Here is a 13,873-nt window from a genome sequence, read left to right as displayed (position 1 = left end):
CACATGAATATTGTAATTTTTAGCTCCTAATTGGTAGAGTGCTTACCTATTTGGAGCTTTGGGTTTGATTCACAGTACCAGACAAATGTAAACCATCTCATTAGGAATAGCATGGAACTTGAGAGTGCATGGTTCAATGTAGAGCGCCGGCCCTGCAGCCCCTCGGCCCCTCCACCCACTCGTTGAAGCGGGCAAAAAAGAAGAGCCCACCCCAGGGCATCCCTTCCGGCGAGCCGGGAGTGGGCTCTGCGGCTCTGACCAGCCCTGGCACTGTGTTTTCAGGGACTGGAGGGGCAGAGACCTGAAGGAGAAGCGGCGGAAACCAAGGCCCGAGCCACTCAACACCCAGACCCCAGCGCATCCTTCCATGTGCCTGGGTACTGACGCGCCTGGCTCCGCTGCCTTGTGATTGGCCAGCACTAGAAGTTCTCCCCGCTCATTGGCCACCAGTAGTCAGTGGACGCACTGCTTTTCGGGATGTTGATGTCTACCACGGCGCATGCGCCGCGCCGTTTCCCGGCGACCCTCGCGGGAACTTCCGGCACCTGGAGCTGGCGGCGGAAGTGGGAGCGCTTAGCCCGCGGTGGGCGGTGTGTCCCCGGGGGCGGGGGCCGGCGTGGCGGCCCCGAGCGTTCGCAAGTGAGAGGCTGAGCTCCGCGGGGCCGGGGCGGGCGGCCCGAGGCCGGCGGCGGCCGGGGGTCCGCTCTCTGCTGGAGGGGCGGAGCCGCGGGTCCCCGGGCGGCCTTCCCCGCCCGCCCGCCGCCCCTCAGCCCCTCCCGGGCCCGGCTGCCCGGGACCGCGCGGGGCTCCGGCCACCGCCACCCCGGTGAGGCCCGGGGCCGCTGGAGGACGCCCAGGAGGCCTGTGAAGCACAGAGGCGCATACAGGGGGAGAAGCCGCGGAAGCAGCCCGGACGGCGCGTCCCCACCGCGGGAGCCCGAGAAAGCCACAGCCCACGTAGTGTGTGCAGTAAGGCCTCCTCTATGTGAACACACACATCAGGCACACATTTCCCCCATTTTCATTAAAAGCGCAGGGAGTCAGGTGGGTGGCTCAAGCCTGTAATCCTTGCTGTAACTTGGGAAGCAGAGATGGGGGGGCGGGGGCGGGATCGCCCTCAGAGGGCAACTAGGCAGAATAGTTCAGGAAAATCTCCATCTCAACATGGCTGGGTCAGTCTGTCATGCACAGTGACGAGAAAGTACAGAGTAAGAAGACCACAGTTTGGGCATGACGGAGAGAGATCCTACTCTGAAAATATTCAAGGCAAAAGGGGTTGGAGGGGCTGGGAAGGTGGCTCAGGGGTAGAGTGCTTGCCTCACATGCATGAGGCCCTGGGTTCAATCCCTCAGCACCACATAAGCAGAGAAAGCTGGAAGCGGTGCTGTGGTTCAAGTGGTAGAGTGCTAGCCTTGAGCTGAAGAGCTGAGTGACAGCACCCAGGCCCCGAGTTCAGGCCCCAAGATGGGCAAAAAAAAAAAAGGGGCGGGGGGAGTTTGAAGGCATGACTCAAATGTTAGAGCATTTTCCTAGCAGGCTAGAAGCCCTGAGTTCAATGTTGAATCCCATTGGCAGTATCAAAAGAGAAGTTTTACATGTTTTTTTTTGTGTTTTTTAAACTTCTTGTTTCTTATTTTGGTTTTAACTGTTGAAACAACTCAAAGTATTTCACAAATTTGGCCAGATGTTTTGGAATTCAGAGGTTTTCAAGTTTGAGAAAAATATGGTATATCAACACTTCCAGAGGCATTTGAGGACCTCAGTAATCAAACACAATACTTAAAAAACTTTAGGTTGGCTCAAATGAAAGAGCTACTACCTGATAAGAGTAAGGTCCTGAGTTCAAAACCCAATTGGTTCTGCCAAAAAAAAAATTAATTGAAACATAATGTACACATAGAAATACATAATTATATCTTCAGTCTTAATAAACTAAGCAAATATCTATATTTTTGCCTTAAAACAAGAACATTTGCAGTACTCTAAATGGAGGTTAAGGATACTCATCCATAAGTTTGAATGAGATTTGGATTTCAGACTTGGGGATATGAGTCATGGGCCTCTCTTAGCAGAACAGACAGTCATAGAACGGGCATTATGATAAAAACCTACACAGGTTTCAGGGCCATGAAAAGACAGGTGCTAGAGTCCCTGCCTGTCCCTCAGACTGAAGCTTGCTTGTGTATTCCAGCTCTTCCCCAAACTGCCATTTTGTTCTTTCCCAGGAGTGCAAGTCCTGATGCCAGTTTGGCTACCACTGAAAGGGTCAGCTCTGGAGCCCAGGCTGAGGCCAGCCAGCCCTGAGCTGGGAATGGCATCCCTCCAGGGGTCCCAGGACCAGGCCTCTGGGGAGGGAGAAGGACTTCTGATTGTGAAGGTGGAAGATTCCTCCTGGGAGCAGGTATCTGCCCAGCCAGAAGACAGCAGGGATTTGGAGGCCTGCCGCCAGCGCTTTCGTCAGTTCTGCTATGAGGATGTGGGAAGGCCGCACGAGGCCTTCAGCCAGCTGTGGGAGCTGTGCTGCCGCTGGCTGCGGCCTGAGCTGCGTTCCAAGGAGCAGATCCTGGAGCAGCTGGTGCTGGAGCAGTTCCTGACAGTGCTGCCCAAGGAGATCCAGACTCGGGTGCAGGGACAGCACCCGGGCAGCGGCGAGGAAGCTGTTGCCTTGGTGGAGGACCTGCAGAAGCAGCCAGTGAAAGCCTGGCCGCAGGTGAGAGGTCCCTTCTGTAGCTGGCAGCACCTGGGTTGGAGAGAGATGTCGGTGGGAGGCTCACGGGTCCAGGAGACAGAGCCTGAGGGAGTATGCACAGAAGCATTTGTGGAAGTTTAGTCCAACCTAAATGCAGTTTCTTTTGGGTGGCTCATGGGGTAAACGTAGTTCCACAAAGGAGGTGTTAGCTCCACAGATGTTCTGCAAATGTTTATTCATGTTCTGCTCTAGGCCAGACCTTGGGGATACAGTGATATGCTTGAGACTGCCAGAAGGGTATGAGAAGGTAAAACGCCCAAAGGGGTATAGAGTCCTGGCCCTTGGCAGGGGAGTCCCCCATTTCTTCCTTGCTAAGTTGCTATGATGCTGGCCTTTGGGCACTGGTGCTTGCCTTGTGATTGATCACAAGTTGTCTTTGGGCACATAGATACATGGTATCATATTCTTCTCGGGTCTTTCTTGGGGCTCCATATTGATCCCCGGCACGCCCCGGCTTCCTAAGGTAGGCCTCCTTCCCAGGGACTGAGCTCACTCCTCCCATCCGTTCTCAGTGCTGATGTCCATGCTGTGTTCCCTGCACAGGATGTGTGCTCAGAGGAGCTGGGGCCTGAAGTTGCAGTCCAGAGATCCCGGTCTAAGAGGCTCCCCCTGGTGGTGGGGGTGCAGAGCCAGCCACCTGTACCCTGGGAGCCACGCCGCCACAGTAAGCGTCTGCCTTTCAGGCAAAGCGTGTCTGTGTATGTGTGTGTATTCGAGTCCGTGTACAGGGGAAGCTCTGAATCTCAGTGCCAGGCCTGGGCTGGCCTCTGTGAGGCTCCATTCTTTTCTTTCAGCCCAGCTTCCTGCTCACCTTAAAGAGGGAAGAGGCAGAGAGGGGACCAGTGCCCATGTGAGTTTGCCGTCGCGGTCTTCTGAGGCTGTCTGGTTTTCTGCATAGTACGGGCCTTACTTTCATCCAGCCCATCCTGTCCTGACCACGGCTGCTGGGATCCCAGAGCCAGGCGGCTGAGCTGGGTCTTCTCTCCTCATCCCAGGGACCTGTGGCCTTGGGAGACATCCCTTTCTTTTTCTCCCAAGAAGAATGGGGCTCCCTGGATCCAGCTCAGAGAGATCTTTTCTGGGACATAAAGCAGGAGAGCTCCAGGAACACTGTTCTAGGTATGTGGGTCGGAGGGGGCTCCCATGCTATGGCGGTCCCGTCTGCCCTGAGTCTCTGCTAGGCCTCTGAGAATCCAGTGGTGCTCAGCTTCCTGTCCCTATGTGTGTATTATGTGATGAGTGCCATGCTGTGCCAACCCTGAGCTCAGTCTTGTGAGGCGCGTTCTCATTCAGTCCTGACAACCTGGTCTGACTGGCGCTGTCTCTCACCCATCTGAGACCTGGGCCAGGGGACCGAGGTGGTACTCATCAGGGTCGAGGGACCACTCGGCCCATCAGCTGGCTGCTTCCCACCTTTTGGGGTTCCTCTCTAAGCCAAGCACATTCTCAGCAGCATTTGGGATCATTGTGGGTTATTTTGATTTTTTTGGTTTTTTGCAGTTATAGGGTTTGAACTCAGGGCTTGGGGGCTGTCCCTGAGCTATTTTTGCTCAAAGCTACTGCTCTACTACTTTAGAGCCACAGCACCACATCTGTTGTTGTTGTTGTTGTTGTTGTTTGAGTGGTTCATTGAAGGTAAGAGTCTCACAGGGACTTTTCTGCCCGGGCTGGCTTTGAACTGGGATCCTCAGATCTCAGCCTCTGGAGTAGCTAGGATTCCAGGTGTGAGCCGCTGACTTACCCAGCCACTGCAGGCTGGGTTCCCTCCCCATCCAGGGCCTTGTGTTCTTGAGTTGGAGAGCTGGGACCTGTGCCTTGGGTGCAGCCATGACATCGTGGTGGCTCTGTGTTGGCCAGTGAGAGTTGGGCAGTTTATAGCCTGCCAGATGGGCTGGGGAACTGGCCAGAGTCATACTTAGCAGCCAGCACCTCCGCAGGCAGGAACAGCTGGACTCCCCAAGTTTACCCAAGCTGTTCCCACACCCACTTTTCAGCTTTCAGCCTTTCCCCCCAAGAGAGCAGCTCAAGAGAGCAGGCTCCTCTTGAGGAGGGGAGCAGGCCGGAGCCCTACCTCAAGGCCAGGAAACTTTCCCAAGTTGCCTTTCTTCCTGAGCTCAGTTGTGACCCCAGAACCAAGTGGGACTGAGGAGGTTCCCTGCCCTTTGCAGATCTGGGGCTCAAAAGCCTGAGTGTGGAGACCGGGCTGGCCGAGGTGGCCATGGCCCTTCCCGCCCCGGCAGGTGGAGGAGCAGGCGGCCAAGCGGCTGTGGCCTGGAGTCCTGAGGAGCCGGAGACCTGGGAGAGCGAGAACCGGCCCGGCACAGCCCTGGCCAGGCCGCCCCTCCGCAGGCGCCTGTTGCGGGACCTGGCGTCGGAGAAACCGCACAGCTGCGGGCAGTGCGGGAAGCGCTTCCGCTGGGGCTCAGACCTGGCCCGCCACCAGCGCACGCACACGGGTGAGAAGCCGCACAAGTGTCCGGCCTGTGACAAGAGCTTCCGCAGCTCCTCCGACCTGGTGCGCCACCAGGGCGTGCACACGGGCCAGAAGCCCTTCTCCTGCGCCCAGTGCGGCAAGAGCTTCAGCCGCAGCGCCTACCTGGCTGACCACCGGCGCATCCACACCGGCGAGAAGCCCTTTGGCTGCAGCGACTGCGGCAAGAGCTTTTCGCTGCGCTCCTACCTGCTGGACCACCGGCGGGTGCACACCGGCGAGCGGCCCTTTGGTTGCGCCGAGTGTGACAAGAGCTTCAAGCAACGTGCACACCTCATTGCCCACCAGAGCCTCCATGCCAAGACGGCCCAGCCGGTGGGCTGAGCCGCCCTGCCCGCAGACACCGCGCCTTGCTGCGATTCTGGCCACAGCTGCTCCCCAGGGAGTTTGCCGCCTGTCTTTGTCCATCACCTGGGCACCTGTGGGAGGGACCCCAGTGTGCCCCACCCCCCATCGGGGCGCAGGAACACAGCCACCCACCTGCGATGGTGCTTTCCCCTTTCTGCTCACGGTTTCCGGGGGCCTCAGCACTTTCCTGAGGCAGGAGTGAGAGGACAGAGCAGGACCCAGAGGTTCCTCCCGGGCCCCCCTGGCCTCGCCTGGCCGAAGGCTTTGTTCCCTGCCCTCTGCCCCTCACCCTGTGCCTGCCAGCGAGGGAGGGGGCCCCCTAAACGGGAGAATCTGGGTCCCAGGTGCAGCCACGGGGCCTCCTGTCCCCTTCTAGGCCATGAACAGTGTCATAGCCCAGGAAGCTGCCTGCTCTGAGCCCTGAAAGCCCCCCACCTGCCGTCTAGAGGTGGCGGAGGTGGCTGTGGTGACAGGAGGTGGACCGCGGAGGTGTGGCCCAGCCGACGATGCCAGCACCGTCAGCACTCGGAGGCTGAGTCCTCACGCAATGCTTTCTACCCTGTACCATGTGCGGAGTTCACCCAGTGGGCCTTGAATAAACGTGGGAATGTCACTCCAGCTGGTCGGTTCTTTAGGTGTCTGCTGGCGGTGTGTGTGTGTCCCCAGGCCTTCTGGCCTGCTCGTGTTGGTTGTTCACTGGGTACAGCCACTTGTCGGGCTGGCAGGTGGGCTGGGTTCCGGTGGACAGCCATGAATCCTGAGACTTGTCATCATTTGTCAGCCAGTACCAACCCCCCCCCTCCCCCATGAAAGGTCAGAGCTGCTGACTGGGCTCTGTGGTGTGACACTCCAGCTTCTAAGCTGCCCTGTGCCCAGGGCTCTTAAGAGGAGAGACCAGTGATCATGAACTCTGTCCCTGCTTGCCACAGACTCCACATCTGGCCACCCCACCCACCTCACCCCACCTGGGTCCGGGCCACGGCCCACACAGAGCTACAAGCTGATCCTGGTCTGGCCCCAAGGCCTGAAGGTCTGTGGGGCAGCTGGGCGGAATGAGCCCCTCCAATCATGTGGCCACGGTGGCAGGTGGACAGCCAGGTTGGGGGGGGGGGCGAGGAGCTGTGGGTCTTCAGATCACTCTGCCCTTCACGATACTTGACATCCGACTGCTGGTCAAATGAGGCCAGCAATAATAGCCATGGTTCACTCACGCTGCTGTCGGGAGCGCAGAACCCCAGCGGGCCCTGCGGGCTGGGGCGGGCTGTGCGGGGAGCCGGGAGGCCAGCAGGCCGGGGAAGCGGGCTTCGGAGGGCCGAGGGAGAGGTGCCCCGCTCCTCTTGGGAGGCGCAGCTAACCCCGCTGCGGTGCGGTGGACGCAGCTGGCCCGGCCGAGGGCCTTACAAGACAGCCGGGGCTGTCGGTCCGGTGCCCGCGGACCCCGCAGGGCCCTGCAGCCCCGACCGGGGCGGAGCCGGGTCCCTCAGCCCTCGGGCGCGCGTGCGCGGTGGCGAGCAATGAACGCCTGCGGAGCCCTGCGCGGTTCCGTCCGCCGGGAACGCTGCGCACAGGCGCAGTGCCCCGTCACTCTGCGCATGCGCATCACAGCGCACGGCGCATCGCGCGCAGGCGCCGAAACCAGCTTTATGGACAAAAAGCTCCAAAAAGGGCCGGTGCAGGGCCGCGTGGCCTAATGGATAAGGCGTCTGATTCCGGATCAGAAGATTGGGGGTTCGAGTCCCTTCGTGGTCGGTGCTACTTACCTTTTCCCGATCCTGCTAAAGGTTTTCCTGCATCTGGGTTTGCTCGGTGCGTGCGTGCGGGTGAGACGCGGGGAAGCCAGTGCGTGTGCGCACCTGCAGCCCGCGCTCCACACCGATGCGGCGCCGAGCCCAGAGACTTGGCTCTCCCCGGACCGAGCCCAGGCCCTGAGAGCTGACAGACAGACGTGGTGTGGGTTGCTTGGAGGGGTGCAGTCATTGCCGGGCGCCTGTGGCTCACGCCTGTAATCCTAGCTATTCAGGAGGCTGAGATCTGAAGATCACGGTTCAAAGCCAGCCCGGGCAGGAAAGTCTGGGAGACTCTTATTTCTAATAAACCACTGGAAAACTGGAAGTGCCGCTGTGGCTCAAGTAGTAGAGCGCTCGCCTTGAGCTGAGGACCCCAGGGGCCGCGTCCTGACCCCGGGTTCGATCCCCACCCCTGCAGAGAAGTCACCTGTGATGTTATTTGTACCATATTGGGGATCGATGCTCAAAATAGGCGAATGTATTAGCTTTTATCTGCATGTTGCAAAAAAAAAAAAAATACAAAGAGGAATCTAATAGACCACTTAGATGTAGACAATGGAAGTGTTGGCATTCACCTGGGAAAAAATCGGAGGAGTTCTGGGAAATGACCCGGGCCCGGCCCCCACCCTTTCTCCCTGAACGTGAGGTGTCAGTGGATTTAAGGGAGGGTAAATATAAACAAGAACGCCATGAATTTAACAGAGGGAAAGTGGAGCTCATAGGGCTCGAACCCAGAACCCTGAAGCCCTGGACCCAGCTGACTGCATGTACCTGGTCATTTGGGGAAACATTCACCACAAAGCCGGTATATCCTGTCCCTGCCCCACAAACTCTAGCTGTCCCAGTATTAAAGGGTTCATCAGCTTGGGAAAGAATTCCAGAAAGTTCAGGGAACTGAAAAACAAAAGAAAAAAAAAAAAAAGAAGAAGAAGAAAAAAAAAACCGCAAGGAGTCCCGTGGGAAACCACACAGAGATACATAAGAGATTGGTTCAAGACCTGCTTGACTATTCCCTTGTCAGCCCCAGTGGCCTAATGGATAAGGCATTGGCCTCCTAAGCCAGGGATTGTGGGTTCGAGTCCCACCTGGGGTAAGGGTGGTTGCATTTTAAGCTTCCTTGGAAATCAGGAAGACTCCAATCAAATACTAGAAGAAAAACCCAACAGAGTAAATGAGTTTCAGCCTTCACAAGACTTCCTGTATCCAGTGCACTACTGAAGCTGTTCTGTCAAGAGATGTCCCACGAACATGGGACACACACGTACCTATTCAGTTTTAGAGTATGGGGAATGAAGTGTGTGTGAAATGCCACTATTGTATGATATACGCTATAAAATGAACAGGCCTTGTTTTGGGTGCAGGTATTGGGAGGTGAACATGCTCCAAATACTTTAAATACTTAAGTATGAAAATAGAACTATAAAACCAGATAAAAGAATTTTGAAAGAGTGAGGGGAAGGAGGAGGTGGAGGAGGGGGAAGAGGGGGAGGAGGAGGGGGAGGAGATGGGAAAGTGATGGGGGGTGAAATTCATGGGGATACATTGTATTTAAATACAGAATTGTCACGAGGAAAACTCCAATAAAACTATTGCCTGTTCTCATTTTCCTTAAATCCTTAAAAATAAAAGACCATCCATTCTACTGGACGCGAATTGTATTGTGGGTCTGTACACTTTCATACGTCCTTTTAGAGACATAGGATTACAAAGCGATTAGATGACAGGACCCCTGGTTTGCTTTAACATGCTAGGCTGGGGCTGGGGCTGGGGCTGGGGCCGGGGCCGGGGCCGGGGCCGGGCCTGGGCCTGAGGCTGGGGCTGGGGCTGGGGCTGAGCCTGGGGCTGAGGCTGGGGCTGAGCAGGGGCTGGGGCTGAGCAGGGGCTGGGGCTGGGGCTGGGGCTGGGGCTGAGCAGGGGCTGGGGCTGGGGCTGGGGCTGAGCAGGGGCTGGGGCTGGGGCTGGGGCTGAGCAGGGGCTGGGGCTGGGGCTGAGCAGGGGCTGGGGCTGGGGCTGGGGCTGAGCAGGGGCTGGGGCTGAGCAGGGGCTGGGGCTGGGGCTGAGCAGGGGCTGGGGTTGGGGCTGGGGCCGGGGTTGGGGGATGGGGCCGGGGCCGGGGCTGGGGATGAGGCCGGGGCCGGGGCCGGGGCCGGGGCCGGGGCTGGGGCTGGGGCTGAGCAGGGGCTGGGGCTGGGGCTGGGGCTGAGCCTGGGGCTGGGGCTGAGCAGGGGCTGGGGCTGGGGCTGGGGCCGGGGCTGGGGCTGGGCCTGGGCCTGGGGCTGACCTGGGCCTGGGCCTGGGGCTGACCTGGGCCGGCCCTGTCCAGGCGCCGGAGCCGCTGCGTTTACCCGCAGAATCAGTGTCCCGCAGCCGGCGTCGGGGGTCTGGGCGGCCCCTCGCGGCTCCGGGGAGCCGCGGGTCTGGGGCGAGGAGATGACGCCGAGCCGCCGGCCGAGGCTGAGGACGGGCTCGGGGAGCGTGCTCCGCGCGGGATCCATTCCTGGAGCAAGCCCGCGGCGCCCCCCGGGTCCCGGGGAAGACGGGGGTCGCGTGCTCAGTGCTGGGGGGACTCAAGCCCGGGCGCCCGGCTGAGCCCTGCGGGGCCCCGCGCCCTCCCGTGGGTGTCCTCGGGGTCCCGGCCTTGGTTCCGGGCTGAGGTCCGAGGTGAGCCCCGTGCTACGCGCCGGGCCGCCGGGCCTCCTCCAGGACTCGGGGCTGGCGGGGCTCCTCGCGAGCGGGGCCCCTCCTTCCCGGGGCTCCCCGCGGACTCCCCGCCCCCCGGAACTCCGGGCCGCGCGCGGGGCGGACGGGGCCGGGCCGGGCGGGGCCTCGGGGTCGGGCCTCCAAGGCCCGGCGTCTGGGCGCCACGTCCCGGCGGCTCGTTGGTCTAGGGGTATGATTCTCGCTTTGGGTGCGAGAGGTCCCGGGTTCAAATCCCGGACGAGCCCTGTCCGCTTTTGTTTTGAAGCAGGGCGCGGCGCACGGCCCCAGCGCGTCCCAGCCGGAGGTCCGGACGCGAAGTGCGGGGGCCCGCGGGGCCGGGGCCGTGCGGGGCCGGGGCTGCGGGGCAGGGGGGGAGGGCGTCGGGCCTGATCTCGTGCCCGGCCCGGGGCGATCGATGCCCGCCGCGGAGAGGCGCCGCGGTGCTGGCCACGGGTCGGGCCCGGCCCGGCGAGGAGGACGCGCGGCCCCGGCCCCAGCGCCGCGCACGGGGCGGAGGCGGCGGGTCCGAGCCCTGCCCGGGCGGCCTAGGCACCGCGAGCCTCTTCCTGAGCTCGGGGCGGGCCCCCTCGTGCCTCCGAGCCGCACCCCGAACACGTCGGTGCCCTGCCCGGCCCCCGGCCCCCTGCGTGGGACCGCGGGGCCCCAGCTCGGGGCCGGGCTGTTCTCTCAGGGCGCCGCGGTGGCCTCCCCTGGCCGCCGGCGCCCCGTCCTTCGCCCCGACGCGTCCTCCGCTCCGCGCCTGCGTTCTGGCCTGGCTGCGGCGGCCTCCGCGCAGCGGGCCCGGCCGAGGCCCCGTTCGTGCTCGCAGGCCGGCGGCGGCCGGCACCCGCATGTCTGGCTCGGCTCCGGCCCCTTAGGCCGCGTGGGTGCGGTTCCGGCGGGCCTGGGGTCGCCGGGAGACAGCCCGGGAGAGGCCGGGCCCGACCGGCACGGGCCCCAGGCCGGGTCTGGCCGGACTCAGTCAGAGGAGGCGTCCGGGGCGGTGGAAGTGGACGAAGAGGCAACGCCGGCTCCTGGGTGTCCACTTTGTGTCAGGAGCTCCACAGAGCGCACACGCGCGCACACACGCGCACTGTACAACACACTGTACACACACGCACACGCGCACACACACGCTCACTGTACACACGCACACGCGCGCACACACGCGCACTGTAAAACACACTGTACACACACGCACTGTACACACACGCACACGCGCGCACACACGCGCACTGTACACACACGCACACGCGCGCACACACACGCACTGTACACGCGCGCACACGCGCGCACTGTACACACATGCACACGCGCGCAACACGCGCACTGTACAACACACTGTACACACACGCACACGCACGCACACATGCACACTGTACAACACACTGTATGCACACGCACTGTACACACACGCACACGCGCGCACACACATGCACACATGCACGCGCGCGCACACTACACGCGCACACTGTACACACGCGCGCGTGCACACACTACACACACTGTACACACACTGTATACACACTGCACACACACTACACACTGTATACACACCCTGCACACACAGTGTACACACGCACACACTGTACACATTCACACACTGTGTACACGCACACACTGTGTACACACTGCACACACGCACACACATTGCACACACGCACACACACTTTACTTTCCCAGCTGCTGCTCAGCCCCCCACGAGGCTCTCCCGGCCGGGGAAGGGCGGCCGGCCCGGGAGAGCGAGGGAGACGCCGGCCGCTTTCCTTCTGTGGGGATTTCAGGTCGAGCCTGATCGCGAACTTTCCATCTGGAGTCTCAGAGCAGGCTGTGCTGAAGCATTCTCCCCGCCGTGATGGGGTCCGAACCGAGTCTCCCCCGATGAAGAACAGAAAGCGGGTGGTTCATGGGGAAAAGAAACCAGAACAGGCGCAAACCTGGGTCCACTCATCAAGTGCAGCGCAGAGCCCTGTGTCCGTCTGGCTCGTTGGTCTAGGGGTATGATTCTCGCTTAGGGTGCGAGAGGTCCCGGGTTCAAATCCCGGACGAGCCCTACCTTTTAAGGAAGGGCGTGTTCTGGAATCCTCTTCCAGGCCAGGCTGCGGGGACGCTCTCCGGGTGTGCCCGGCCGATCCTGACTGGTAATTGGTGGCTTGATGATTATAGCCAAACTGGCACCAGCCCTCTGTCAAAGTACATCCCTGGCAGAGGCTGGTGTGTGTGACTGCAGCTACGGACAACTCGGGAATGCCTTTTATTCTACACTTATTTTTCCTGGAGCTGGGTGTGAATCTTCCTCCCTCCACGACCCACTACTTGGGAACAGTTTTCTTTTTCACCTACTTAAAAAACTGACTAGATTACAGAGAAGGATTTCACGGCGACCTTCCCACACCCTAATGGACCTGGTTCCTAAAGCCGCCATTGAGGAACAGGAAGGATCAAGAATGTGATGTGATGTCCAAGGATTGCCAGGCCTAGCGATACTGAGCTGATAATAGTGGAGGTTTCCAGCATCTGTGAGGTATTATCTGAAACCATCGATTTATGGGTAACAAAGGAATTTCTTGGGTAGGTTCCACTTCCTTCCTGTTTTAGTGTAAACTCTAGCTAAAACGACACACGCCCAACGTGGGGCTCGAACCCACGACCCTGAGATTAAGAGTCTCATGCTCTACCGACTGAGCTAGCCGGGCAGCTGTCAGCCCCTGTGATTCTCAAGCTACCTGAGGGCCTGAAATTCGGTGATTCTGACACACACGCCCTGTCCAGCTCATCCCCACCCTCTCCCCACACCTCCCACCCTCTCCCCACACCCCTCCAGCTCATCCCCATCCTCTCCCCACACCCCCACCCTCTCCCCACACCTCCCACCCTCTCCCCACACCCCTCCAGCTCATCCCCATCCTCTCCCCACACCCCCACCCTCTCCCCACACCTCCCACCCTCTCCCCACACCCCTCCAGCTCATCCCCACCCTCTCCCCACACCCCCACCCTCTCCCCACACCCCTCCATCTCATCCCCACCCTCTCCCACACCCCTCCAGCTCATCCCCACCCTCTCCCCACACCCCCCACCCTCTCCCCACACCCCTCCAGCTCATCCCCACCCTCTTCCCACACCCCTCCAGCTCATCCCCACCCTCTCCCCACACCCCTCCTCACCGTGAGTTTTTCACTTCCAAGTTGTTCGGCCTCCCCTCTCCTTAGGAGTATTTACTCTGGAGCCATTCGCTCCAGACTGAGCCAGACTCCGGTACCTGAGAGCACACTCGGAGAAGACACCGCCCAGAGTGTCAGCCGGGGTTGTTCTGCACCCCTAACTGTCAAACAAGACATGCAAGGGTCTGGCGGTTGCCCGGCTAGCTCAGTCGGTAGAGCATGAGACTCTTAATCTCAGGGTCGTGGGTTCGAGCCCCACGTTGGGCGTATGTCGTTTTAGTTAGAGTTTACACTAAAACAGGAAGGAAGTGGAAGCTACCCAAGAAATTCCTTTGTTACAAATCGATGGTTTCAGATAATACCTCACAGATGCTGGAAACCTCCACTGTCATCAGCTCAGTATCGCCAGGCCCGGCAATCCTTGGACATCCGTGGTTATACACCTGGAAATAACCGCCAAGAACAAATCCCTAAAGGCCCCACTAGTAAAACCGTGGAAATACAAGCTTAACATTTACTCAGTGCGTATTATTTATACTGTGAAAGGAATAAAGCAGAGGCCATGAGCGATTCTGCTGGTCCTAGCGACTGAGGGCTCCGAGGCCGGAGGCCTGAGGGTCCGCAGGGCCCGAACA

General features: G+C 60.0%; 1 protein-coding gene and 6 non-coding genes across 9 annotated transcripts; 6 read left to right on the top strand and 1 right to left on the bottom strand.

The window, feature by feature from the left end:
• The first annotated feature begins 558 nt into the window (after positions 1 to 558).
• LOC138814601 (zinc finger protein 213-like) lies at positions 559 to 6,201 on the top strand. 3 transcript variants are annotated; one of them, XM_070003643.1, is made up of 6 exons: positions 559 to 969; positions 2,226 to 2,710; positions 3,293 to 3,413; positions 3,544 to 3,599; positions 3,745 to 3,868; positions 4,918 to 6,201. In XM_070003643.1, exons 2-6 carry the CDS (start codon positions 2,240 to 2,242, stop codon positions 5,562 to 5,564), a joined length of 1,419 nt encoding a protein of 472 aa, XP_069859744.1. In that variant the 5' UTR covers positions 559 to 969; positions 2,226 to 2,239; the 3' UTR covers positions 5,565 to 6,201. The 3 variants fall into 3 exon arrangements, with proteins under 3 accessions (XP_069859744.1, XP_069859743.1, XP_069859745.1); XM_070003642.1 differs by having other exon boundaries at positions 559 to 1,044; XM_070003644.1 differs by having other exon boundaries at positions 952 to 960.
• A 1,063-nt stretch (positions 6,202 to 7,264) lies between these two features.
• Positions 7,265 to 7,337, top strand: Trnar-ccg (transfer RNA arginine (anticodon CCG)). The gene has a single exon. It is a non-coding gene; the product is annotated as a tRNA-Arg (tRNA).
• A 1,058-nt stretch (positions 7,338 to 8,395) lies between these two features.
• Positions 8,396 to 8,468, top strand: Trnar-ccu (transfer RNA arginine (anticodon CCU)). The gene has a single exon. It is a non-coding gene; the product is annotated as a tRNA-Arg (tRNA).
• Positions 8,469 to 10,248: 1,780 nt separating this feature from the next.
• Trnap-ugg (transfer RNA proline (anticodon UGG)) lies at positions 10,249 to 10,320 on the top strand. Its single transcript has one exon. It is a non-coding gene; the product is annotated as a tRNA-Pro (tRNA).
• Positions 10,321 to 12,056: 1,736 nt separating this feature from the next.
• Positions 12,057 to 12,128, top strand: Trnap-agg (transfer RNA proline (anticodon AGG)). The gene has a single exon. It is a non-coding gene; the product is annotated as a tRNA-Pro (tRNA).
• A 570-nt stretch (positions 12,129 to 12,698) lies between these two features.
• Trnak-cuu (transfer RNA lysine (anticodon CUU)) lies at positions 12,699 to 12,771 on the bottom strand. The gene has a single exon. It is a non-coding gene; the product is annotated as a tRNA-Lys (tRNA).
• Positions 12,772 to 13,432: 661 nt separating this feature from the next.
• Trnak-cuu (transfer RNA lysine (anticodon CUU)) lies at positions 13,433 to 13,505 on the top strand. Its single transcript has one exon. It is a non-coding gene; the product is annotated as a tRNA-Lys (tRNA).
• Positions 13,506 to 13,873: the final 368 nt, after the last annotated feature.

The sequence above is a fragment of the Dipodomys merriami genome, unplaced genomic scaffold (assembly GCF_024711535.1).
Source record: "Dipodomys merriami isolate MVZ:Mamm:240054 unplaced genomic scaffold, mDipMer1.0.p SCAF_60, whole genome shotgun sequence".
Classification (NCBI taxonomy): Eukaryota; Metazoa; Chordata; class Mammalia; order Rodentia; family Heteromyidae; genus Dipodomys; species Dipodomys merriami.
This window is presented reverse-complemented; position numbering and strand designations above follow the sequence as displayed.